This window comes from Eucalyptus grandis, chromosome 6 (assembly GCF_016545825.1).
Source record: "Eucalyptus grandis isolate ANBG69807.140 chromosome 6, ASM1654582v1, whole genome shotgun sequence".
In the NCBI taxonomy this organism is placed as follows: domain Eukaryota; kingdom Viridiplantae; phylum Streptophyta; class Magnoliopsida; order Myrtales; family Myrtaceae; genus Eucalyptus; species Eucalyptus grandis.
In genome coordinates, this window is record NC_052617.1 from 25823897 (window position 1) to 25850482 (window position 26586).

A 26586-nucleotide genomic window follows, 5' to 3' on the forward strand; every position below is an offset into this window, starting at 1 on the left:
ACAAAAAAAAGGGGGACCAGTCAAACCCAGTTCGATCCCAGTGTCTGGTTCTCGGTTGAAAGAGGTGCACCTAATTGCGGAGTCCCTCCCGAGTTCTCTACATGTATGTCCATGTTCTGTCATATGAAGGAATTGCGTGAAAATGAAACTGAAAAAACAAAAAATCTTTCAAAATTCAACCTAAAACATGATATAAAAAAGTTAGAAAAATTGCAATTAGAGAAATCTCTCCTCTAGTCCAAAGAAAAAATTTGAATTGGGGAAAGAATGAATATTTAATTTAGCTTTTCAACACGCCCAACTGGCCCGCCCCGCCATGCGGGGGCCCAAATTTTCCCCACCTCAGCACTTACTTCACCAAGATCTCTCCGGTCCAAGAAAGGAGAGGAAAAACCCGAAAATTGTGGGGACCGGTCAAACCCGGTCGGATCCCAACAGCGATGTCCAACTCTCAATTGAAAGAGGTGCACCTAAATGCTGGGTGCCCTTATTGTAAGTGCTGAGGTCATTGCAGAAAAAGGTCGACCAATCAATTCAAAGGCCACATCGTTGCCACGTCACCAACGCACGCCCAGGCGCTTTTTGGATCCAAATGCAATCCCCCCATCCCCTTGCCATGGGGGCGGAATGATTCTCTTCCCTCCCCCAATAGACAATGTCGGGTCCTAAATTCCAATCACTTAACGAGAAATGGATAATCTAGAAATTACTTTTAAGAAAATAATTACTTACATCACTTATAAAATTGATAAAATAAAAAAATTTCATTGAAAATATTTTAAATGTTGACTGATTATTTCCAACAATATAAATAATAACCTTTAAAACATATATATTTCAAATTACTTTTAGTTTTTGCAAACAAAAATGGAACCTCGAAAAATGTAGTTTTTCGCTTAAATAAATAGATGGTAGTCAATTATAAATGCGGACTCTTCATAGAATTTCGAATACCAATTTAATATTTCTAAACCATTTTGATCCTTTACATATTAAAGGAGAGATTCGAGAGAGACGATATCTTATAGAATTGACTATTTTACTTCTCGATGTTATCTTTCTCTTTTCCACTCTCTTCTTAACTTTCATATTTCGTTTTGCACCCTCACTTATATATATATATATATATATATATATATATATATATATGTTTTAGTATACTATTTATCGATAGATTTTTTGAGAGTCAACGAGCATGCATTTTTTGCACACTTAAAATAATCATGATTTAAATCTGATGGTAGAAAAACCGCTCCGCACGTGAGAGCTTTCTCTTGCATTCAGCTTATACGAGAGACCGGCCTGATATGAACCGGTTTATTTAAAAGTCGAGCTTATCCAATCCTTTGAACAGAATATCCAATTTTTTATTTTGCCCATTTACCTGATCCAATTGTATTGACCTGTACGGAAACCGACTTGAGCAACACGATAGCCCGATGGAGGATGTCAGCTGGACTTTCGATGTGAAATTGAAAAACGCTGGTCCAAGCTCAAGGGTCCTCAGCCTGAATTGTCCCTCAAGAAATCCCCGAAGGAAAAAAAATAAAAAATAAAAAGTAAAAAGAAATTGAACAACACAACCGGCGACCGGTTGACCGGACCGTGGGAACTGGGAAGTCGGTAGTGAAACGCCTCCATCCCCCGCCGGTGGCTCCGGTTGCCGGTCAACCATGCCACCTGGCCAACGCTCACCCGCCCGCCCGGCGCCCACCCCCCGTCCGTCCGTATATAAAGACCGAGAAGACCTCATTTCTTGTCCAGAAAGACAATGAACAGAAGAAGAGCCAATTCCCACACTCCGCTATAAAAACAAAATTAACTCCACTGAAGAAATAAAACTGTCCCCTCAAGCTCTCGCGAAGACCTCACCTCAATTCCGCCCGCATCGCTCCCGTCGGATTCCGATCGCGCCGGCCGGATTGGATCGCGCCGCTGACGGCGGAGGAGGAGGAGGAGGGAATGCATCTGTACAATGCGTGGCTCCCGCCGCCGGTGGCGGAGGAGGCGAAGAAGGAGCGGGAGTCGTTCGCCTGGGCCGTGCGGTCCGTCCGCGAATCGTGCCGCCCCGACGATCCCGACTCCGTCTACTCCACTCTCAAGTGGATTTCCGTCCTCGAAACGTGAGCGCCCCCGCCCCCTCTCTTACCTCCCGTCGTTTTTTCTTTTCGCTCGGTCCGATTTCTCCTCGTTGCTCTTCGCTCTCTCTCGTGGTCGATGGACCGCGATCGTTGTTGCCGGAGCTTGTGTGCTTCGATTCGGCTCTCGTCTCGGATGAAATCGTCGGCTGATGGAGATTGAGGGAAGAAGCTGCGAGTGCTGTTGATGCTGTTGTTGTCTTCATCTGCGGTTGGATGTGGTTGGAGCTTTGCTGAACTGAAGTGTTGTCGACAGAATGGACAAATCGGCGCTTCATCTCTGATTGAGCGAATGCGTGGCGGATAATGAGCTCAACGAGAGGATGCCTCCCAAAATGGTTCTCCCGTGGGGGAAGATTGATAGTATTGCATAGGATGTTGTCATTCTCGAGTGGATAAATAGGATAGAAATTTCACAAGTAATATTCCACTGAGTTGCAAAAGTAATGAATCAATCTGTCAGTTGGGTTCAGTGGTTCATGACTATGATTTAATCTGACTTTTTTCGTTTTTCATTAGTTTGTTTAATTCATCTTGAAGCACACTGCCTAGAAGTTAGAACTGTGTTGAGATGCCTGCGGTAGATGTACTTTTGCCCAGTGCTTTGCGCCGACTTACTTTAGTCCTGTCAATCAATTTTTTAACTGGTCATGCTTCCACCCGTCATCACATCTGCAAATGAACCAAGTAGCAGCTGTCCCTGCTATTTATGAAGAGTTGATGGGAGAGGAACTTCTTCGCAGCTTGTCCAATCAAAGTGGATCATCTGCTAGTTTCGTGGAAAGGAAATTAATATTTTTAGGATTGAGGATTACGATGGCTGCAATTTTCCCTCCAATTATTTGAAGTACTTTGTACCATTTGAATCATAGCTACTGAATTACTGAGTCTTACTGCTCGAGAATCTGGTTCCAGAATTTTTTTTCTCTTCTGAATTACTTTGAAATTTATGAAGAGTGGAGTCTATTATTCTTCATGAATTGCTACACTATCATCTAGTGGCCAATCAAATGTTGTTTAGCATTATTACACACATCTTGTCTCATGGCTATTATGTGATCCTTCTGCTTTATCCATCTGTAGTTTCATAAAGGCGAAAAGTGAAGTAGATCTGCAAGATGTGGCTGCTCTTGTGGATGTTGGCTTGGAATTGTTCCTTAAATCACAGAATAAGCTTTATGCTCAGGTGGTCCCTTCGCAGTTGCAGCATGTTAGATTTGTCACCATCTTTTTTACCTGCCATTACAAATGTTTGCTGATTGTCATCTCTGTGAATCAGGTGAGATGGGGAAACCTTATAGTCAGGGTCCTTAATAAGTATCGGAAGAAGTTGTCTCTGAAAGTTATGTGGCGACCCTTATATGATACTCTTATCCATACACATTTTACAAGGTGAGAGTTGTTCATAAACATGTCAGATTTGTGCAATGCGCAGACCATCATTTACATGTCAGAACTGTGCTTTGCTGATAGAACTTCATTACTATTGGTATGAGCATGATTGTTTCTAGTTGCGCTACAAAAACAGTGGAATGTTTTCTTATATTATATAATTTTGGAATTGTGTATAATTGTTAATTTGCCTAGAGATTGCACTTTTTTTTTCCCACAAACTATCACAGTTTATAAGTAATTCGTACGCATGGAGTTTTCCTTGACTTCGACCCTGCATTTCCATCCACACCTTCTTTTTCTTCTTCTTCTTAATCAATTTTATGTAAATTTGCTACTTACTTTGAAATTTGTATTGGCAACTTGTAGGAGTAATGGCCCTGAAGGTTGGAGATTGAGACAAAGACATTTTGAGACTGTCACTTCCCTTATTCAATCCTGTCGGAGATTCTTCCCGCCTGGTTCTGCCCTTGAGATTTGGTCCGAGTTTAAGTGAGTTTCTGAGGAGTCCAAATTGACTTTCTCATCCTCTTTAAATTCCTTGATGATGTGGAACACTACTGTTGCAAGTCTGTTGATGATTCTGAGAAGTTGTCAGTCTGTCTCTTTGTTTAGCATTATAAAAAAGTATGCAAGGGTAATTTATTGCTAAAAAAATTGCGTGTCTATTGTATTTGCTGCTTTTTACTTAAAAATTGTAGCTTATGACATACAGGTTAAAATAACGCTGAAGAGTCTCAGTTTGGATTTAGATTAAACAGGTAGCAAGTTCAGGTCAAATTTTGTTTAGCTGGGCGTGATGGATGCATCTGCTGTTTTCTCCATTTCTTTTAATTGTTGAGGGAGATTGAGCAATCTCTCTAGTCTTTTCATGTGACAAAAAAACTTATAACTTTGACAAGCCATTGCATATCTGGGTGTGTGGTATAGTTTTAACTTTATAAATATGCTGTTATAGACTATGCCGGAATGATATCGTGACTTTTTCTCTTACCATTTCCGGATTATGATTTTGGCTTTTATCATATTTAGTATGCTAATTTCAATGCCTGATTTTGGGATCTCATTTGCTCAATGCAGACTGTTGTTTATTTGCTAATTTACTCAGCCTCTCTAACTGTTATTGGCTTTTTCTTTCTGTTTTTTTATTAACCAAACTTGCAGATGCTTACTTGAAAACCCTTGGCATAATTCGTCCTTTGAAGGTTGTGGCTTTGTTAGACTCTTTCTTCCTGCGAATGTGGATAACCAGGAGTTCTTTTCAATGTATGGTAAACAATGTTCCCATCTTTTATTCTCTTACTAGTTGTGGGTGATGGAAAAGTTATTCTCTTGCTTGCATTGCAGGGAGTGGATACAAAATTGTATAGACCTCTGGGATGCTGTACCGAACTCCCAATTCTGGAACAGTCAGTGGGCTGCAATCATAGGGCGTGTGATTAAGAACTACAACTTTGTTGATTGGGAGCCTTTCTTGCCTACTCTCTTTGCTAGATACTTGAATATGTTTGAGGTGCGTGTGTGAAACTTTGAAGCTCATAAAAAAATGAGATTTGGATCATTGTGTTTCACGAACATAGTGATTAAGGGTGTTAAAAGGCTTTTTATGTAATGCTCTCCCTGGATATGCTGGCCACAATTTTTTAATTCACTAGGAACTCCACTTTAGAGATGGCATTGGAGCTGGTGATGACGTTGACTTTGATGGTAGAGAGTTTGTCATTGATGGCTAATTTGCCATTTGGGTAAGATAAATAGTGGTGGAAATGTGATGGTCAGGACCATTTGGCAATATTACCAGTGAGAAAGGAAGAGGACTGAATCTTCTGCAATCAAAATATGAAGCTAGCTAGTTTCCTTGGCTAATGACAATACGCTTTTGAAAGATTTTGACCCATACATTATTCTGGCTTTTAAATTTTGAGAATTATTCTTCTATTTAAATAGTTACCTCTTAATGAGTTTTTGTGTTTCTGTATGAAACCATGTATAGAACCACTCAATATGATGTAGAGCTTAAGCTGGAGATTGATGAATTAGGATAGATCTTGTTTGACTGAAGCAAGGCAGAGGCCTCCATCTTTGTTCCCCTGAGATGTACTGCCAAAAAAACTCCCATTTAGGTTGGAGGATAGATGTTTGGAAGTGGCATAACAAAGAAGTATGTTTGCTTTCGCAATATCATGTCCTCGCGTGCTTTAAGTAATGCAGACATGCTGTGACTCTCGTCCCTATCATGTCTATAAGTGGGGGAGTTCACTGTATGGTGTTCATGGTTGTCGGCTCGTACTTTGTTGTGTGACGCTTGGAAGGGAGGCCCCTTCATGAAGTTATATTAGGAAATAGCCTGTGTGCTTGAAAAAATTCAATGAAAGAGAATTATTTTGGTGTCATTGAAGGTAAATTCGAGTTTGTTATGTTCCTCTTATCTCTGAAATCTGAAAAAAATGGTCTCATCTCTGTCTATCTCAGTGGTGAGTATCTTGAAGTTTTATATTCCATGCTTGTTTCTCGCATTTGTAGGTTCCTGTAGCAAATGGAGGCGCATCGTATCCTTTTTCTGTAGATGTTCCTAGATATACAAGGTTTTTATTCCCAAACAAGACGACTACACCTGCAAGGGCTATTGCAAAGGCAATTGTAAGTTAGTATTCCCTGCAATGCATGATTTTCCTCGAGTTCGTATACGCATGTCCAGTTTTTAATGCATTGACTGTTACTGCCATTACAGGTCTATTCATTAAAACCAGGAAGTTCTGCCCAAGAGCACTTAGAGAAATTGATCAACCTCTTAGAACAGTTGGTCTTCTGGGGCTTATACTCCTCATTGTTCTTTCTGTGTGTGGTAAAATTCTATTTGAAATTCTTCTCATTTTAAATATACAGGTATTACCATCCATCTAATGGGGGTCGTTGGACTTATTCACTGGAACGCTTCTTGTTCTATATGGTTATTACATTCCAGAAGCGCTTGCATTGTGAACAACAGTAAGGTTTCAAATTTCAATGCTTAAACTTAGAGTGTGTTTTCCTCCCTCTGCAAGGTCTGTATAGTTCTACGTGATCATGGTACAGGAACTTGGACGATAAGGGAGCAGCTGAACTGGCCCTAGGGAAGGCAGAGAGGAAGTCTTTTGTCAGTGCAATGCTGAGATTAGTTGATCGTGGCCAATACAGCAAGAGTGAGCACCTATCTGAGACAGTTGCTGCAGCAACTTCCATCTTGTCTTATGTGGAACCTTCTCTGGTCCTTCCATTTTTAGCTTCTCGCTTTCATATGGCATTGGAGACGGTTAGTATTTTTCTTTTGGTGGTCCAATGTTTACATTAGACTTGATGGTGTTCTTTGGACAGAATTTTGGTTGGTGGCTGGGATCTTTGGTACATCTTTGCTTATTTATTTTTTGCTGTTTCATCCCATTAACTTCGCTTTATCCTCTTTTGTCTAGTTAGATGACTGCAACACACCAGCTGAAATCTGCTGTGACATCAATTGCATATGCTGGACGGGCTCTGTTTCTCACTTCTCTATCGTCCTCTACTGTAAACATGGATGACAATAGCAGTGAGGAGTTCTTTATTGATCTTTTGGTGGAGTCATTGTCTAATGCATTACTTGGTATGGATGCAAATGATCCTCCCAAAACTTTGGCAAGCATGCAATTGATCGGTTCCATTTTTTCCAATGTAAGCTCCAAGTTCTAATTACTATAATCAAGTTTAGCTTATATCACCTACAGTCTAACCAGAACTTGACATCTTTCTGTATTAATAGATGGCTACTCTGGAAGATAATAATGATGGGTTTTCATTTACGTCAAGGATCGGCATTTCAGAGTGGCTAGATGAATTTTTAATTCGCCTTTTCTCATTACTTCTACACTTGGAGCCAAGTAGTGTTTTGTAAGTAGTGGTTCTTTTGTGGTGTCCTTTTTGTTATCTAGCCTTATATTCAGTTTGTTAGGCACATAGTCGGTACTCTTCTGATTTGACATTACTACTTTGTTATTGGCTTCCCAGAAATGAAGGACTTCATTCTTCAGCAACGTCAGGTACTTTTCTGGTTGAGGATGGTCCTACCTACTATTGCATGCTCGAAGTATTGATGGGGAGATTGTCGAAATCACTGTATAACCAGGTTCAGTCATCAGATTTATGCTTAATTTGTTTACAAGTGATCAGAAATTTAGAGATATCACCTTGAACTTGTCCCTCCATTGTTTGACAGGCTCTTAAAAAGATCTCCAAGTTTGTCAAAACAAATATACTTCCTGGGGCAATTGCAGAGGTTGGAATGCTTTGTTGTGCATTTGTCCATGCTAACCCAGAAGAGGCAGCTGTTCACCTTGTGGAACCAATTTTATCGTCTCTCATATCCTCCTTGGAAGGAGCTCCCAACACAGGTTATGGAGGAACTAGAACTTTTCATGCTTCTGCAAAGAAGGTTGTTGACCCCTTCTAACTGCTACCTTTGAATTCCTGATCAAGCTTTGTCCAAATTTCATCTTGAGTGCACCTTGTCCTTTTCTCCAGGAAAAGCCTACTCTTTCTCCAGCGCTTGAAGCAGCAATTGATTATCAGCTAAAGATATTGTCCGTTGCCATAAATTATGGGGGATCTTCACTTCTCCGTTACAAGGATCAATTCAAAGAAGCTATACTTTCTGCATTTGATTCACCATCTTGGAAGGTCCTATTCCTGAGTTATATGTAATGTAGAGATATGTCTTGCCATTGTAATAGTCAAGTGTTTAAGGCATATACTAGCTTTTCCTATGCAAGCAGTACTTGTGTCTGACTTTCAGTGAAATGATAGGTTAATGGAGCGGGTGATCATGTACTACGATCTCTTCTTGGAAGCCTGATTTCATACTATCCGGTTGATCAGTACAAGTATGGTATCTTGATCCTGTGGGATATAGGCTTGATTTATTCCTTCTACTTATTCTTATCTGTCTAGGTAATTTCTGTTAAATCTGAAGTGTATTCTGGTTTCTAGGTGTACTTTGCTCCATCCTGATTCTACTGTCTTAGAGAAATGGATCAGCACAAAGGATTATCCTGGTGATGAAACATTAATCGCTCCAAAGTGGCATATTCCATCTGATGAAGAAGTTCAATTTGCAAATGAACTTTTGAACATTCATTTTCAATCAGCTTTAGACGATCTTTTGAAGATATGCCAAACTAAGATACATTCTGACCCAGGTAATAGTTCTTTTGGTTTTCTGTGGAAATCTTATCCTTCTATAGGAGTAGAGAATTCCCAGCTTGGAAGAACTTCACTTGATTATAATGACGTTGAAATTAGAGAATATGACTTGAGGTCAACTTATCTTGATTTTGCCAAATCATTTGTCAATTTGTTGGCTAATGCTAATCGAAAAGCAAAAGTGAATCCCTGCATATTTAACTGGGATATATACATATTGTTATATACTTTCATTGTGTCTAATGCACTTTCACTTTTCTGCCAGGGGACGAGAAAGAGCACTTAAAAGTGACTCTGTTGCGTATAGATTCGTCATTGCAAGGTGTTGCGTCATGTTTGCCTGATTTCAGCCCATCCTCCAGGAATGGGATGATCAAAGATCCAGGTCATGTGCCATTCTTGATAGCTGGAGCAACTGGTTCGACTGTTGGCAGCAGGGCACTTCGTGAGAAAGCTGCAGGGGTCATGCATACTGTGTGCAAGTAATGTTTTAATTGCGGTTGGAAATAGGGAGTCTATGCCAATATTAACTATGCATAACTTGCTCATAGTTTCTAAACTTCTGCAGATACTTACTGGAGAAAAAATCAGACGACAGTATTCTTCTGGTACTCGTGATACGTATAATGGATGCTTTAGGAAACTATGGTAAGAGAAGCTGAAAATAGAATTCTAAATCATACTGAGGCAGGATAGCTGCTCATAGATTCCCTCTGTTTGGTTCTCTTCCCAATGCTATTGCTTTTTGAGTGTGTTCTATCCAGGGAGTATGGAGTATGAGGAGTGGTCAAATCACCGACAGGCTTGGAAATTGGAAACTGCTGGCATAATTGAACCTTCAGTGAATTTTATTGTGTCATCTCATTCTCAAGGGAAGAGAAGGTGAAATTTTTTTTCTTCCTATCCCAAATTATCGTTATGATTTTTTGATACAGGGAATTTAGAAGCCTTTCCTTTTTTATTTTCTCCTTTTGCTCCGAATGCTGATTCTATTTGTTTAATTCAGGCCAAGGTGGGCACATATTGACAAAGCATATCTGCACAGTACATGGAGAACATCCCAGTCGTCTTACCATCTCTTTCGTACAAGTGGAAGCTTCTCCCCATCAGATCATTTGCTCATTTTGAGTGATGATCTTCTGGATCTTTCTCTGCATAGTTATGAAACTGTTCGAGCGTGAGTTGGCATTGCTTTTCAGTCTTTTTATAAGATTGTGCTACGTCCATTCTGTGGTTATAATTAAGCTATTTCAACTTACTTTTGATAGACTGATGCACAAACATACTAGTCATTCCTCACGAAGTTTTATTTGATTCATTTTGATGGAATGGATCACCATCATTGCCCTTCATCGGCAAACCACTTCCATCCCCTTTTGCTGAGGTCATCTGTATGAGTGGGCAAAAGGTGGTGTCATGACATAACTCATAAGCAAAGGCATATATCTCTCCAAAATAGTTCTACTGAAGTGGTTTTGGGAGTGGCAATGCAACAAATAAGCAAAACTATGCCGTAACTATGGTGGTATCTGTTATGTATCTATCAATAGATCTTCTGCATGAGCTTGTCAGATATTTGGATGTACACGGATGCCAATTAAGCCTGAAATACCCGAATCAGTCTCTGCTTGTGTCGAGCATGGAGGAAAATTTTGGCCAAAATATAAAACTAGTTGAAAATTCTGAATTATTCAATTACTCATCCATGTATGCATTTCAATTAGTTTAGAAACCTGATGTTTGGGGAACTGAGGACAGCGGGCATGGGGAGGTTAGACATTGGTGGTACTCTGCATAGATGCTAGGGAAACCACAGGATGACATGCTTATTTTATTATTTGGCATCCTCCGTGGACACGTTATTGTTCTTATCTTTTTCTTTTTTATGATTTAGATCAATGTCTAATCTATTTAATTTAAACTGTGGTCTTCATCAGACTTGCTGGAAGGTCGTTATTAAAGATGATAAAGAAATGGCCATCTTTGATCTCAAAGTGCGTTCTTTCTCTAGCTGAGAACTTACAGAACCCCAGTGCACCAGAATATGCAGTTTTGGGTTCTTGTGCAATTCTTGCTTCACAAACTGTTCTCAAGCACTTGACCATGGTAAGGAATTTCTCAAAAAGAATTTAGAGCAGATTAGGAAAGGTCAAACTGATGGCTCTATAACTACCATATTTCAGGACCCCAAGTCATGTTCTGTGTTTCTTATTGGAGTTCTTTCAAGGTGAGCATTTATCTTAATTTGTGGGAAAATTAACTTAATTTAAGTGCTCAATTTAAGTGCTCTTTGTTTGAAGATAGTATTGTAACATCACTACTTGATAGTCATCACTTATGTTCCTGTTTCCTCTTGAAGCTCCCATCATGAATCTCTAAAAGCTCAAAAAGCGATCAATGAGGTAATTTGTTTCCCTTATCTTGTCTCCATCTAGTATTGGAGGAAATCTAAGTCCAGATTTTGACTTCTGCCAGCTTTTTGTCAAATACAATATCCACTTTGGGGGCTTGTCTAGAAACTTCTTCAAAACATCAGATGATCATGCAGATACGCCAGACTTCTTGCACTTGGTTTCTCAGATTAGTTCAATGGGTTTTGATTCAATGGGCATGCATTGGCGGTAAATGATTTCTGCTCTCTGATGTTAGAGTTAGGCTTTCTCAGACTTTGCATCTGTTTGTCTAGCCGTCAACTATTGGCAACTTTTTTTGGCTGGCTCTTTTATCATGAATTTAGATGTTGAATTAAGCATGATTATGTTTATTAAAGTCATTTCATACTGGAGTTGGATGAGATTGCTGGGGAATGAGGCGAATACTCTTCATGTACTTTATGCAGGTACAATTTAATGGCTAATCGAGTTCTCTTGCTGTTGGCTATGGCATCTAGAAATGACCCACGTTTTTCTTCCAAGATTCTGAGTGAAACTGCCGGTCAGTGTACATTCTTTTGGTATTATCTTCCTGGCGTTCTTTGTTTTCTGTTGCAATTTCGTCTAGTTTGTTGTTTTGACTTAAAAGGAAACCCTTTCAGTTTCCTACCAAAATATAGTATATTACTCAAATTCTAGAAAGATGTGAAGTTACATGTCAACATTTGTGCATTTTGAAAGATTGCGGTGCTTGAGATTAAAAAGAAAAAGTCAAGGAACGGGTGCTGCAGGATTTGAAAAAGCAAACAGTAAAAAGTAATAGCTACTCTAGGCACAAGTTGAAATCTGAATTTCAGATTAGTCAATATCAGAGCTTTTGCACGTGCTGTTTAGTTGGCCGGAGCGCTCATGGTTGTAAGAGAATTGGATCAGTCAGGTTGAACATTATTTGACATAAATGCCATTTCAGGTCACTTTTTGAAGAACTTGAAAAGTCAGCTTCCTCAGACCAGAATTCTAGCAATCTCGGCTCTGAATATACTACTGAAAGAATCGCCTTATAAACTGTCAGTCGATGAAGGTACAGGAGTCCACAAGGAAATGCAAGGAAATACTAAATCATCTCTTGAAGAAGCGTTAACTCAAATATTCCAGGAAGAGGGTTTTTTCATGAAACATTCAGCAGTCTTTCCAATGTTCACATCATAACTGACACAGAAAGCGCATCTTCTGGCGGAAAACAGGGAAATGCATCTTTGCAGAGCGTAGCAGACAAATCAATCACCCGTTTTTATTTTGACTTTTCATCTTCGTGGCCTCGGACCCCTAGTTGGATTTCCTTACTTGGAAGTGATACCTTTTACTCAAACTTTGCGAGGATATTTAAGCGACTGGTACAAGAATGTGGCTTGCCTGTTTTATTAGCACTGAGGAGTAGCCTGGAGGAATTTGCAAATGCAAAAGAGAGGTCTAAGCAATGTGTTGCTGCAGAAGCATTAGCAGGGATCCTGCACTCTGATGTTGATGGCCTTGTTGAAGCATGGGACAGCTGGATGATGGTTCAGTTGCAGAGTGTCATCCTATCACAATCTGTTGAATCTGTACCTGAGTGGGCAGCTTGTATACGCTATGCAGTTACAGGAAAAGGAAAATATGGAACAAGACTTCCCGTCCTCAGAGAAAGAATTCTAGATTGTTTGGTTAAACCTTTGCCTCTAAACACGACAACTACAGTAGTTGCTAAGCGCTATGCATTCCTCGCTGCAGCTCTAATAGAGTTGTCCCCTCAGAAAATGCCAGTTTCCGAAGTGCATCTTCACAGTTGCCTGTTAAAAGAATTGCTGGATAATATGTGCCATTCCTCTGCACAGGTAAGAGTGCCTCTTGACTCCCAGTGGCATTTGCCTCTGTTGTCTTCAGTGTAAAATGGTGAAAATAATGACACTCAACCATAAGGATTCAACCTTATGGTGAATCGACGTAGAATGGTGGCAAGACTGAATAACCATGCTGAGCTGTGACACATTTCTGCGTTATTGTAGTTGTTTTATGCATGCTCCTTCCCAATGTGTAGATGCAGCTTCTTTCTCTTCTTGCAGCTATTAATCTTGGTGTATTTAACATCAATATATGTGGATTCCAGCAAAGCTATCTCTGGACTTCATCATTGTATATGTTTCATTTGTCTTGTTTCTTGAATGAGAAATTTAAAAACCTTGCTGCTGTTAGGCGATCTTGTACTTTCCCACAGTATCTCCATCCTGCCATGAAGTTTGCAATGATTCTCTGGTCTGCTGCATTTTTTTGTGTGGCAGGTAAGGGAATCTATAGGGGTCACTCTTTCAGTGTTGTGCTCCAACTTTCAGCTGTACAGATCACTTTGTGAAGATCATTCACATGAAGGAGAAATCAGTGATGCACATGACCAAATTTGGGTTGAATCTCTCACTAGACAAGCATCTGAAATGGTCATACGGATTCAATCTTCTGGCCAGTCTGACATCTTGGGGAGCTCTAGCACTACAAGTCAGGAAGATGGTTGTGGAAATAACTTGCAAGATGTCAAGTGGATGGAAACGGTACTCCTCAAAAATAATTATACTATTTTCTGCTCGACTGATTTTTTTTTATTTTTTTTAACATGGATTTTTTTTGGTATGCAGTTATTCCACTTCATAATATCATCTTTGAAGTCTGGAAGATCTTCTTATTTGCTTGATGTACTGGTGGGGTTTCTTCATCCTGTAATTTCCTTGCAGGTAAAGTCTATGGAAATATGAACTTAATGTCACAATTCATTCCATTCTGCTTTCTTATCTCTCTGGCCTGATTGTGAAGAAACTGCACTTTTCAATTAAGAGCTGGTTGGTTAATAGATGATCAGCTTTGGTACTCTGGCATTGTGTTTATTCCAATGCTTATTTGGGGCATCTGCTCATTTGATGCTTAGAGCTACGTTATATGACTTTTCTAGGAAACATCACATAAAGATCTGTCAACACTGGCAAAGGCAGCTTTTGAATTGTTGAAATGGAGGATTTTCTGGAAGCCCTATCTGCAGAAGGTGGTGGACGTAATTCTTTCTTCAGTCAATGATCCTAACTGGCGGACAAGATCTGCTACTTTAACGTATCTTAGAACGTTCATGTACAGGTATTGCATTTTATGAAAGGCTCTTATGCGTTGGTGGCAATTGAAATAAATTATTCTAATGAGTCATCTATGTTTTAGTAAATTACATTGTTGAGCTGATTGTGTTCAACTTTTGTTTGTTGTCGTATCTTTCTATGATGCCTTAGGAGGATACGTAATGCATTTGATAAGACACTGTTTTCTTAAACCGATGTTTGTACTCATGAATTGTTCTCGTGCTAGGCACACTTTTATTCTCTTTTTACAGAGAAAAAGCAAATCTGGGAAACAGTGGGGCGACTTCTTGTAGACAATCAAGTTGAGGTGAGTTTCTTGATGATTTAGGTTTTGCTAGTTATTGATGTCTAGTAGCTTTTAGTCAGTAATAACGGAAAGCTCTCATCTAAGTTCACTTTCTGTTGCAACATAGGACCAAATCCATTGGTAAGATTGATCTTGTGAAATGATTATAATTTTCCTGGCAATGAGTTTAATGCTGAGCAGTATTGTAGCAATTTTTTTTTTTGGCCACAAACTAGTATGGTGGCATTAAGTGGTGTCACGGTGATTGATCATAGTGTTTTTTCTTTGTTTTTTGTGGACTGTCTTCTAAAATGACGTTATTATCCTAAAAAATCCATGTGGTGCAGGTAAGAGAGCATGCCGCTGCAGTGTTAGCAGGCTTGATGAAGGGAGGGGATGAAGATTTAGCGAGTAACTTCCGCACTCGTGCTCTTGCAGGGGCAAATGATGTCTTGAAAAAGAAAAGGAGAAGGTTATTATTTTCTTAGCCATTGACTTTAAGTTAGCTGATTTCTATTGTGATACTTTTTGCGATCATTTCTTCATCTTTGTGCCAGTTAAATATTAACTCTCATAGGACACCCTAAATCTGTCTTTCTGCCAGTCATATGTTAACTTAATACGACACTCTTAAACTTGTACCAGAAAGAATATTTTCTCTTGCTGCGGGTAGCTTTGCATTTTTTGTCACCGTAGACTCTATCACATAAGTTATATCTTGAGAAGTTTATAATTCTTATTGAAGTTAAGATATTTCTGAATCTCTTCATCAATATAACCTTGGCAGTCCTAACAGATCGATAACATGTTTTGCTGAATTATCAATCAGCAGAAGTGCACTATGCACTGGGCTCCAACTATGCATTTTTTTTTTCTGTGATCAATGCAGTGGGAGAAAGAATGCTTTCGATATACCCTATAGAGGCATGTTTTCCTTTTTCATTAGTCATTTTAAGCTCATCATCTGCGGTGAGGGACGGATCTAGAAATATTGGGATGAACAGTTTCTTAACTTAGGGTTTGTTTGTTTGTTTTTATGCAAATGATTTCCATGAAAAGGCTTTCCAAACTTTCATGAAAACGTTTTCCAACTTTCATGTGTAAGGTTTTCCAATCAACGGAAAACACACTTTACGGTTTAGGAAAACAGCCGTAGATAAAATTGAGGAAAGTGATTTCTCCATCCTACAAAGATGAAATACTTTTCCCAAGCTCCTTTTTCTCACACACTCATACAGAATGGAGAACCATTCTCACGTGAAGTTTTATGAGCACCGAGAGATTAAAGCTTGTTATTTATTTGTATTTCCTATTATTTCGGCATCTTTTTCAGGTTACTTTTTTTTGGATAAAACGGATTACAATTGATACTTTACATAAGGGTAATATCTTAGACAGAGATTTGGATATCATCTTAGTGTCTTTTATTAGGAACAAAATATAATTATATAATTTTTGAATGTGAGATTTAAATATTGAAATTTTTTTCCTTTGCACCAACAAACTACTGAAAACTAATCGCGTTCCTTGAAATAATGATCACCGAAAGAATTTTTCTCCATTAAGAATTTTTTTGTGAAACAAGTACCCCTAAGAGTAAATCAAACTGGATCAAATTCCAATCTTTTGTTTTGTTTATATTACTATGCTAAAATGTTAGATGAGAAGAGTACTAAAGTACATTCTGTTTGTGTGCTGCAACTGAATGTTTATAATTGTATGACTATCTAGCAAGTCCTCTTCTTAACTGCAATGAAAAGATGGACATCGGATAAGGACTTTGTTTTTTTTTTGGGTTGAAATCGGATAAGGACTTAGACAACATATTTTTATTAAAGGAAAATATGGGTCATATTAAGACATCTCTGAAAAACATGAAACTTTACGAACAGTTCCTTGAAGTTCAGTTGGGACTATTGTCCCCACTTTTTTATGTTTATATATACAGTCACAAGGTTCTATAAACTTTAGATGTTGGACAAATCTTCACTTTTGTTGTTCAAGATATATTGTATCTGTTTGTTTATGTTTTGCTTCTAATTGCTTTAGAAAAAAGATGAGATAAAAATAAAATCCTTTTCTAGTTTCAAATATATTGATTCTTCGGTTACATGTTCTGTGCATTTCCTATCTGATGTATTTCTTCTTCTCTTCTCCTAATCAGAAATATAAACTCTGGTCAATCTATTGCTTCGGTGCATGGCGCTGTACTTGCTCTGGCTGCTTCTGTGTTATCAGTCCCTTATGATATGCCAAGGTGGGTTTCCCTTAGATCAAGAGTCTCTTATTCTCTTCTATTATTTTGTCCAAATCTGTTTTATTCACAGTCAGGACAATGATGAGATGGCCCAATGAGCCGTGAACGTATATCTAGGACTTGTTTGCATAGTGCCTAGATGACATATCCTTCATTGGCCAACTTCCACTTTCTTTCCAGGAGATGATTTAGTGTCAAATGAGGCAACACAGATTGCTGTTTTCCCTTGAAATGCTACCTTGAATTTCAAACATATTCAGTTTGTCTAAGAGTACAGAAACGACTCAACTTTTTCCTATGCTCTCAAATTCTATTTCAGTAGTACAACTTTATGAGCCGCTACAGATCTTTTCGCAAGAATCTCTGTGGATCTGAGATGGAATAGTAATTTTTAGCCGGCTTGTAGTTTTGGGATATTTTCATTTGCTGTCTGTGACAGCTACATTTCCCATTTTCATGGCAAACAGAAGAAGAGTGGGTTTCCTGACAGAAACATCTGCGTTTGCTTGCACCTATTTGTAAATTGTGAGAGATGATTGAGCCTGATTTTGAAATTTTTATTTTCTGGACATTTCCATGTTGAGTTTTTTTTTTAAAAATAACTGTGAATATTTGTAATAATGCCATTTCCCTTCTGTATTGGTGACTTTCACATTGCTATCTCTTTAAGGGAAGGGACCATGTTGAACTAAGCTGGATATCTTGATTACCGTATGTTTCACTAGCGATGATTCTATCTCTTGACAACAATTTTGTTTTCTTTGGTTATTCTGTAGTTGGCTACCTGAGCATGTTACGTTACTGTCGCGATTCGCTGGGGAGCCATCTCCTGTGAAATCTACCGTGACAAAAGCTGTTGCCGAGTTTAGACGGACTCATGCAGACACATGGACTCTTCAGAAAGAGTCATTCACGGAAGAGCAACTTGAGGTGGATATGCTATAAAATTTTATTTCTCTTCTTCTCAGACTCTTTCACAAATGAACTCGTGTGCTCAAATTTCTCGCATTTCACCTTCACTTGCAGGTCCTGGCCGACACCTCCTCCTCGTCATCCTATTTTGCTTGACCGACGTTACTTTCCCATTGGCATTAGACAGTACACAAAACAACAGGATGAAGAATAACAGCATAGAAGCTCAGCCTCATTTGTGTATAAGTTTGCTTTAGATGTCATGTAATGATCTGCAGACATGTACTCATTTTTTTCTTACTCCCTCTTGTAGTGCAGTAGTTCATTACTGCCGTTGAGTGTAGGTGGCTTTTCACTTCCTGTCCTGTCTTCTTGTTTAAACTCTATACTACCATTGCATCCATTGGAGCATCAAATTCAGATTGTAAAATGCCAAATAGATGCATCTATCTTGATGCCCTTCCTGCTCCCTGCCTCTTCTGGCTTATGGGAGGGCTGCTCGTCCCGTCATGTTTGTATGAATGCTTCGGATGTGCCAATCAAATTACTACAACCGCTTGTTAAGCCGAGTTTCGATAGAAATTTCGAGGCAGATGGAGATTGCGGTTCGCATTGTGCTTTTGTGGGCAAAAGGATAAAGGATCTTGGTGCTTTCAGAAGAGCAGCTCTCCAAGGGCTGGGACAATCTTCTGAACACCGGCGACGAAGCAAAAGCCTTCGCTGGGAAATTGGGCTTAAAGTAATTCACACACTTAAAAGCATTACGAGCGGAAAATAATGAAAATTACGGAACTCGAAATTTTTTTGCGAACCGGCAGAAAAGGTGAGGTCAAAATGGATCAATCAACCTACAACAGGTGAACAAAATGCAGTCCTTCACTGGACGGAGGTAACATCATGTCTATTTATGCCCTAACTTTGCACTAACTAGATTTTGAACGGACCCTAATAATCCCACGACGGTCACCAGAAAACAGGTGGAGCTGAATATCCTGAGGACGATCCATTTCCGCGTCCAAGGCTCGATGTTCTTCTGCCGGGAGTACATTTCCACCGGAAAGTATATCGCCAGGGGCCAGAAGTTCAACGCCCCCAGCACTCCCAGGACCGAGTTGAAGTAAGGGAAGATGAGCGCGATCCCGACCGTGGATATCACGTATGCTGAACGGAAGCACAGCCTGAAGAGATTAACCTGAAGATCCGGCAACAGTGGGATGCTTATTCTGTAGAACCTGTTCACGAAGTCACTGGCCAGGAACTTCGTCCTGAACCATTTCTCCAGGGTCGCAAAGACCGGCTGGCTGTATAGCTGCAAGAATTATGTACACATCAAAAGAGAAGTAAGCAATGCCCAAATAACAAAAACGAGAACTTTGACAGTTTGCGATTTTCGTAAAGCCATTAGAAGTCGTGAGTTCAGTACATACCTGGAAGCCTCCCAAGAGATGGAGGATAACACAAGCGTTGGCGAAATCAATGAGGGTGTGCGGGTGGAAGGACTCGAAACCCATCAAGAGGCTGCCTGGCGTGACGTCACCGAAGGCCGCGTATCCGAAACAACCACAGCATAGGTAGAAGAAGGTGGTGATTATGATGGCTATCACGGAGGCCTTCTTCATCGTCTTGTTCTCTGCTGGGGGAGACTTCAGAGTGTCCTTTCATTCAGCAAAGGCAAAATTAGGTTTATTCACTCAAGCCTGTTATAGCACAAGCACAGCTGAGCTCCTCAACTAGTACTTCAATTGTGAAAATGGCACAATTGAGAAAATGATGATGGGCACCTGTATCTCCAGAAGAACGAGCGAGTACGGGTACGCGAAAGCAATGTCGCCCATTGCTTGGAATGCAAGCCACGTCTTCTTGGCAGGATTGGCAGCTGGGACTCCGCCGATGCTTCCTAGGATTTTCCCATTTTCTGAAGCAGCGACGCAAGTTAGACAAGTAAAACAGCTCACGATCTAACAGTTCCTCCTTTGATCTGCTCAGTCTCCAGACAGAATAAACCTCAAGAGTACAGAAATTTAATAGCTTTTCTTTCATATTGTCACCTTAACAATAGAATCTTCAAAACAGACCGAATGAAAAGGAAGTGAGGAACTGATATAGATTGCTTTGCGAGTAGAGGTTAAACTCTGCTGCAATTGAAGAATTATCAAAGTGAATTTCCCGGAGAGTACCTGCTACTTTCGCGACACCTAGTCCAAATCCTATGAAAGAGTAGCAGAAGGACATCATCGCAGCAAGAACCGAGAGCCAGACTATGTTATGAAAGTCACGGATCTGCGACATCATGATTTGAGTAACTCCAAATATCACCATATAAACCTCCTGGCCGTACTCGCATGATCCCTCTTGCCCGTCTTTGTGGTGACAGGCTGATTTATGAATGGATCTACAGATTACGACCGCACAGCATATTTTTTTTCCAGTCAAAATAGGCCGACAACGCATTTAGTTACATCAAACCAATATTCTTGGATAAACGTTTACCTCATACTGGTAGCCGTAGTTATCACATAAGCAATACCCGTACCATACATGCTCAGATACTGAAGCAAACGACAACACCACATCTGCGTTCTACCTGAAATGGGAAAGCCACTTGTGGATATTTCACAATCTGCGGAAGGGAATTTCTGAGATCTTCTCAGGATAAGAATAGGTCCATTGTAGTTACCTAGATTCACTCTGACAGCGTCCCCGTAAGAGTAATTTCGTGTGCCTGTTACAGGGTCTGGAGACCTGTAACAGTCGGACAGCAGAGAAGCGGAAACATAGGTGACGGCTGCTAAACAAAGCAAATAAACCGGGCCCGCTATCCATCCCAGTTGCGCGATACTCCACGCTAAGGACAGAACTCCCGATCCAATGACTGCGGTGAGGATATGAGCGATGCAGCTACTTACGGTACCTACATTTAAGCATTTTGGTACAAAGAAGTTAAAACTGAGGAAGAATCACTAAGGTTCACTCTGCTCGGCAAAATCAATATTCCTTGAAATATCTCACCTGTCCTCTTCGGTTGCTCGTCATCATCAAACAGGCCCTCAGGAAGTGTGGAACTATCTTTGGCAACCATTGTTTCATCCAAATCGACGATAAAATTGATACTTGATCACCTGTATGCGCATGACAAGTTCAACTATGGTGTTACGTGTGGATCATATGCACCTAAGCCTACGTTTGTTTCAAAGGACTCAACACAAGCTGCAACACTCGATGCTCCTTCACATACAGCGAAATTCTATATGATCACTTCCAACATGATAAGATCTTAAGCTTTCAAAGAGTTAGCTCAGCTCCAAACTGTGGCAATTCCTGATGCGAAACTAGAACACGACACGGCACAAGTAATTCAAAACTGGCAGAAATCTAAACATTTTCACCATTGCTTAAAAAGAAAAGGATGCCGTGTCTTGGTAGTGACTTGATACGAATATGATGACATGATATGCATCCCCGTCACCATTATAATGTGTGTTAAACAACACGCCCTAAGTGACTCGGGAAGGTTATTCATCAGTCACCCCAGTGTCACCGAAGTAAAGAACGAACCGGGATCGTACCTTAATGATCTTGCTGATCGAAGAGCCTGAAGAAGGATGGACTGCTGGAAATGGAAATCTGCCATATGCTAGGAAACCACCTGAACGAGGCCTCATAAATCCCCAGCGCCCGCAAAATTCCAGTATTTGCCTCCTCAAGAACAGTTGCAGACTCCGCAACAGATTGTACCCAAAACTTAACCGAATTCCACTGCTTTTCCCGCTTCAGGAAAAGTTGCTTTTAACGCAAGAAATCGCAGTGCAAGCACACCCAACTATCAGATCCGATGGATCTTGATGCTTTCAAGAGGAAAGAGGCTTCACCCTTTTGAAATGTTCTTGAATATTTTCGGTGTTTGCGCTCCTGGAAGCAGATCAACTCTTCAGTGAAATTTGACAGGTAAAGAAAGACGCCGGGGAGGTTTTTAAAGCCAAGAATGGCAACCCAATCAACCGCAGGAATTTATGGGCAGTTATCGTTTGTTTTGACAAATTTCATAAACCATAGGGACTTTCACGATCTTTTTCGGGAACAAAAGATCCCGAATCATCTGTTCCTCGAGGCTTAAAAACAAAAAATCATAAATTTGATATGTGGCCTTCTTTTTCCTCCAAGCACAAGGTTTGGATTATTCTAAACCTTGCATTACCGGTACGAGTGGCTTTCTTGCAGAAATGATGGTATTTTTTGGAATAATTACTTGCCAAATATATCTTTTAGTGCCAATAATACTAATTACTTTTGTAACGGCAATTGGAATCGTATTAACTCCTATTTATTTATTTGTGATCTATGTAACGTCAAATGCTCTATGGATACGTGTTATTTAATGTTCCAAACTCTTTTATTTATTTATTTATTATGGGCTGCGAAAGTTATTTGTTTTTATCTCGCCGCCTTCATTGAGATCAACCAAGTTGGCTCTCCTAAGCCATACCAACCATAACTTAATATTCAATTTAAATATGCAATTTGGCTTTTTTATTGGAGCTGCCATTAACACGCGAGGGGTGATTATCCAAATGCGCAAAAAATAAAATAAAACTCAATAATCAGAGCAATTAATAAATTGCATAAAATTTAAAATAACCTAGATGCCCTAAGCCGAAGCAAAGCGTATTACTATCCATCGTCATGAGATTTCTACAATCTATGACTATTAGAAAATATGCAGACAAAATGCATAATGTCATGCATAATTGTGCATGAAAGAAAAAAAAAACTAATATGCAATCTACACTATTTTTTTTTTTTTTTTTTTTTTTGTTATATTCCTCATGTAATCAACATGAATAATTTAAGAAACCATATGAATGAATCGTAAGATTCAATGTGACAGAAATTGGCCTACATGTGCCAATTAACTTATTAAATTAATTGCATGGCATGGCTACTCGACATTCATAATGAGTCCTAAACTAAATATCATGATGTCAGATATACGTGAATTCCAAATGTTATCTATATGATGTACTAATTAAAATTAATCCTAAATGTCATGTAATGTGCAGTTGGAAATTAATTCTACTAATTAATGCAAAATACCCGAGATTCTCTAATTCAATTCTTCAATAGCTAGTACTTCATGATCTTTCAAATTTGAGGAACATTACGGTGAATGACTCATTGTTTTGCTTTGAGAGAATTGATATAGTTTTATGTCCATCCTTGTTTAAACTTCCCTTTAGCAGGAAGAACGCTAGCAATTTAAGATCCATCCATAGCTAATAATCATAGTGATTTACATGAGTGTGGCAAGACAATGCCATCAAACAAAAGCATTTGAATATTTTGCAACGTCATGTAGTCTTTTCCTATAACTTTTACTTCTTATTCATCTTGTATGTTGTAATAGGAAAAAAATACCAGAGGTTATGTACTAAGCTGGGCTTTCCCATTCATTTCTTTGCCTGTAGAATCTATTTGATAGTTATTGGTCATTGTACGAGACTGTTGACATCGGAAGTTTACCGATAATTTTAAAATACATTTTTTTTAGAAAATTAATGACTAGAGGATGTAGGAGGGCTAGTCCAAGTCTGGCCCTATCACGCGACCTCGCTCTCATTTCCCAGATCATTCTGTTTTCTCTCATAGCCCTTGCCCCTTTCCAGCCCATTCTCCTCTTTCTTGTCCCAGCCTTTTCCACCCTTCAGCCAACCATGCTCCTCACGCGCTCGCTCCAGCACGTGGGAACATGGGCACAGCGTGCGAGCTCAACACGAGAGCTTCTGAATGGGGCTGAGGAGGCCGGATACTCTCTCCAATCAATTCCCCACTCGACGGATTTGTGCGGAGGAGTGAGCGAAGAGGGAGAGGAACGGATTTTGTCTGGACATGGACGTTGCTTGAGGGGGCGAGAGAGATTAGGGAGGGAACAAGTGATGCGGGAGCATCCAACGTATCTCCATCGACCAACTCAAAACATCGATACTTATCCAAGTCAAGAAAGAAATTGGGCAATATGTACTTCGATGGATCATTTTGAATGAATAATGTTAATTACTTATCAATACTTTGCTGTCCTGGGGCTTATAACAATGCCATGTGTATTTTTTGCCTAACTCGTATTGAGTTCTCACTCCATACTGTTACCTAGCTGCTTTTAATACTTGGGTGTTTACTCCTGGCAGTATTTTTCAATAAATTGAATGTTAATTGCTTTCCTAAAATGGGTTAAGGTTAGCTTAGGAAAAAAATGAAAACCTACAAAAACATTGCATGATCACCTAATGGCTTTGATACCTTAGGATCATTATTTGTAATTAGGATTAATGAAAACAGTAGCATTGTTTTGCCACACTTAAGTAGACCACCATCATTCGTAAATGTATCTTAGATTGATTACTTTCCTCCTGCTAAAGGGAAGTTTAAACAAAGATCGACATGAAGCTATCTCAACTCTCTTTAGGAATTCGAGGTAACGTTCTTCAATTTGAGAAGATAATGAAATACTGGCTATTTATAACTTTGAAATGTTCTCGAGTCCAAGCAAGGATACTTGAGTACAATGATGATCTCCTCAATTTCGTAGCGCTCTTCAACACTCAAAGGCTATCTTCATTAGCTTAGGGCAATTGTACGTGGTTAAACTAGTCATTTGACCTAAACTTCCCACAAGCATAGGACCTTGTCATGTTTAGAGCTTTCTAATCATCTAAATTACTTAAGGTCAATCGTAGATATCAGACTTTTAGTAAGAAAATATCATGGCTGTCCATTGGATAGAATTCTTGAAAATTTACTATACAATTTTTATTTTTATTTTTATTTTGAACAACATTTTGGAAACAACCGGTTTACGAGTTTCCCGTAGATACAAAAATCGAGTAAATAGGATGTAGGATAGAAAGTTATCCTTGTAAGATTCACAGCATTCAAATAATTTATATTATTTAGCTCAATTACGGTGATTAGATTTTCAATGAAGAAAATACCACGGTTGTTCATGTGGTCTGATTATTGGAAATTCATGATCCAACACTTTTTTGAAAATTGAATTGCATTTTATAACAATTGGGTAATGAGATTTTCATAGATGTAAAAAATCGAGTCAATGGGAATGTTGAACAAAAAAGATATGCCCGGCTAAAGTTTTCCTAAATTTAGGTAAGAAAAGACAATATGAAATTTCATAATTTTACCAAATTAGATGATGTAAAATAATTGATCTTGTAAGGTTTAGAGCTTTTTAATCATCTAGATTACCTTAGGTCCAATCATGGCATTCGGTTTTTTAACGAAGAAAAAATCATGACCATTAACACGGTCTGATTCTTGGATTTTTGCAATCTCGACCCCTTTTTTTTCAATCAAATTGCTTTTTTAAATAATTGGGTCACAGACTTTTCATAAATGCAAAAGTTGAGTCATTTAGACATTGGACGAAAAAGTTATGGCCAATCAAAATTTTGACAAATTTAGGTAAAAAAATACACAAATATCATTTTTTCGATATTTTTACCAATTGGATGATTTTCATCTCTTACAACGAACAATAGCCATCTAGATTGTACTTGCAAAGAAATAAAAGGAAAGCTCAGCTTAAAATGTGACCTCTAGTATTTTTTTAATCGCAACAAATAAGATGAATAAGAAGCAACGAGTTATAGTGAAAAACTAAGCGAAGTTGCAAAAATATCATAAGCCATTGTTCGATGGCATTGACTTGCCTCACCAATGTAGACCATCATGATTATTCACCATCAATGGATTGATAGTGCTCTTCCTGCTAAAGGGAAGTTTCAACAAGGGTAAATATGAAGCTATCTCAACTCTCTTCAAAGAAGGGCAAATCAACGAGTCATCCAGCGTAATGTTCCTTAATTTCAAATGATCGTGAATCATTAGCTTTTTAAAACTTCAAAATGTTCTCAAGGATTTTAGAATATGAAGATTATCTTGATTTAGTAGAAATTTTCGACACTATAATGTTAAAATTAGAGTACTTGCTCCATAAAACCATTGGAAAATATCTTCATTAACAATAGGCCAATTGCACAAGGTCAAATTAGTCATTTGACCTAAACTATCCACCGACATAGGATTTTGTCAAGTTTAAAGTATAGGTGATTGATTCTAGGAACAGTTTAGGTTTCATCTAGAACCGACCATGTTGAAACCAATTCCCTAGTTTTGGAACGTGGAGCCTACTGTGGAACTTGAAACCTACCTTATCAATCAATTCCAAGGTCAATACGAGAATTGGCCAATTTCTTTTCCTTTTTTTCTTTTTTTTTGGTTTCTTCTTCTTCTCCTTCTTCTTCTCCTCCTCCTCCTCCTCCTTCTTTCCTTTTGCTTCTACTTCTTCTTTTCATTTTTAGTTTAACAAAATGAAAGTGAATGCAATAACAATTGCCAAAATTGACAAGTGAAAATTGTTTTTCATGAATTTAGTCTTGCACTCACTACATACTAACCAAACAAGAAAAAGACCTTGTTGTTGGCATTAGAAGAGTAGAGACAGATGCTAGAGAAGTAGCCTCTCAATTTATGGAGAATTGGTGTTATCATAGGCAAGTTTGTCTAAAACTCTCTCTAGTAGAGTTTTAGGACAAATTGATATGCCATCACGATTGGAAGCTTTCGAGCGTCACAAATATATAAAACAAGTTACGCATATAGTGTGGACAACATTGCTTCATGGAACATTATATGATGTTTGTGTCGTATTGCCTTTGTACTGTCTCTAGATGTAAAAATGTAGAAGTGTAAATGTTACTGAATCTAGTAACAACACGACACACCTATCCTGGGACATATTTTGTTAGGTCTAATTCCCAGTTCAATAATTCAATTTTTGGTTCAGTTCTTACCAAGACTC

The 26586-nt window shown here is 38.9% G+C and overlaps 2 protein-coding genes across 2 annotated transcripts; one reads left to right on the forward strand and one right to left on the reverse strand.

Annotated features, from left to right (window-relative positions):
• Positions 1-1775: 1775 nt before the first annotated feature.
• On the forward strand, positions 1776-18270 carry LOC104449081 (proteasome activator subunit 4). The gene is given in 37 exon segments (XM_010063101.3): positions 1776-2123; positions 3222-3324; positions 3418-3530; positions 3900-4022; positions 4695-4796; positions 4878-5043; positions 6054-6170; positions 6262-6329; positions 6417-6518; positions 6606-6822; positions 6984-7217; positions 7306-7433; positions 7551-7668; positions 7759-7974; positions 8064-8219; positions 8346-8422; positions 8529-8737; positions 9007-9223; positions 9310-9389; positions 9506-9623; positions 9748-9918; positions 10679-10847; positions 10925-10968; positions 11101-11143; positions 11217-11362; positions 11581-11675; positions 12084-12281; positions 12284-12984; positions 13429-13692; positions 13777-13872; positions 14088-14266; positions 14489-14502; positions 14505-14569; positions 14896-15020; positions 16713-16805; positions 17582-17735; positions 17832-18270. Coding segments are annotated over 37 exon segments (5424 nt in total). The 5' UTR covers positions 1776-1962; the 3' UTR covers positions 17874-18270.
• Positions 18271-18523: 253 nt separating this feature from the next.
• Positions 18524-20796, reverse strand: LOC120294402 (probable amino acid permease 7). Its single transcript, XM_039314466.1, has 7 exons — positions 20727-20796; positions 20395-20628; positions 20208-20301; positions 19895-20109; positions 19499-19632; positions 19145-19372; positions 18524-19026 (listed from the first exon to the last, which is right to left on the reverse strand). Exons 1-7 carry the CDS (start codon positions 20794-20796, stop codon positions 18619-18621), a joined length of 1383 nt encoding a protein of 460 aa, XP_039170400.1. The 3' UTR covers positions 18524-18618.
• Between the last annotated feature and the right edge of the window lie 5790 nt (positions 20797-26586).

Excerpts from the sequence above, each read along its gene's own strand:
- LOC120294402 (XM_039314466.1), bottom strand. The coding sequence starts at position 20,796 with ATGGTTGCCAAAGATAGTTCCACACTTCCTGAGGGCCTGTTTGATGAT. Across the intron at positions 19,633-19,894 it reads AGGTGTCGCGAAAGTAGCAG|AAAATGGGAAAATCCTAGGA; the intron begins GTACTCTCCGGG and ends TCGCTGCTTCAG. Across the intron at positions 19,373-19,498 it reads TCGTTCTTCTGGAGATACAG|GACACTCTGAAGTCTCCCCC; the intron begins GTGCCCATCATC and ends GCTGAATGAAAG.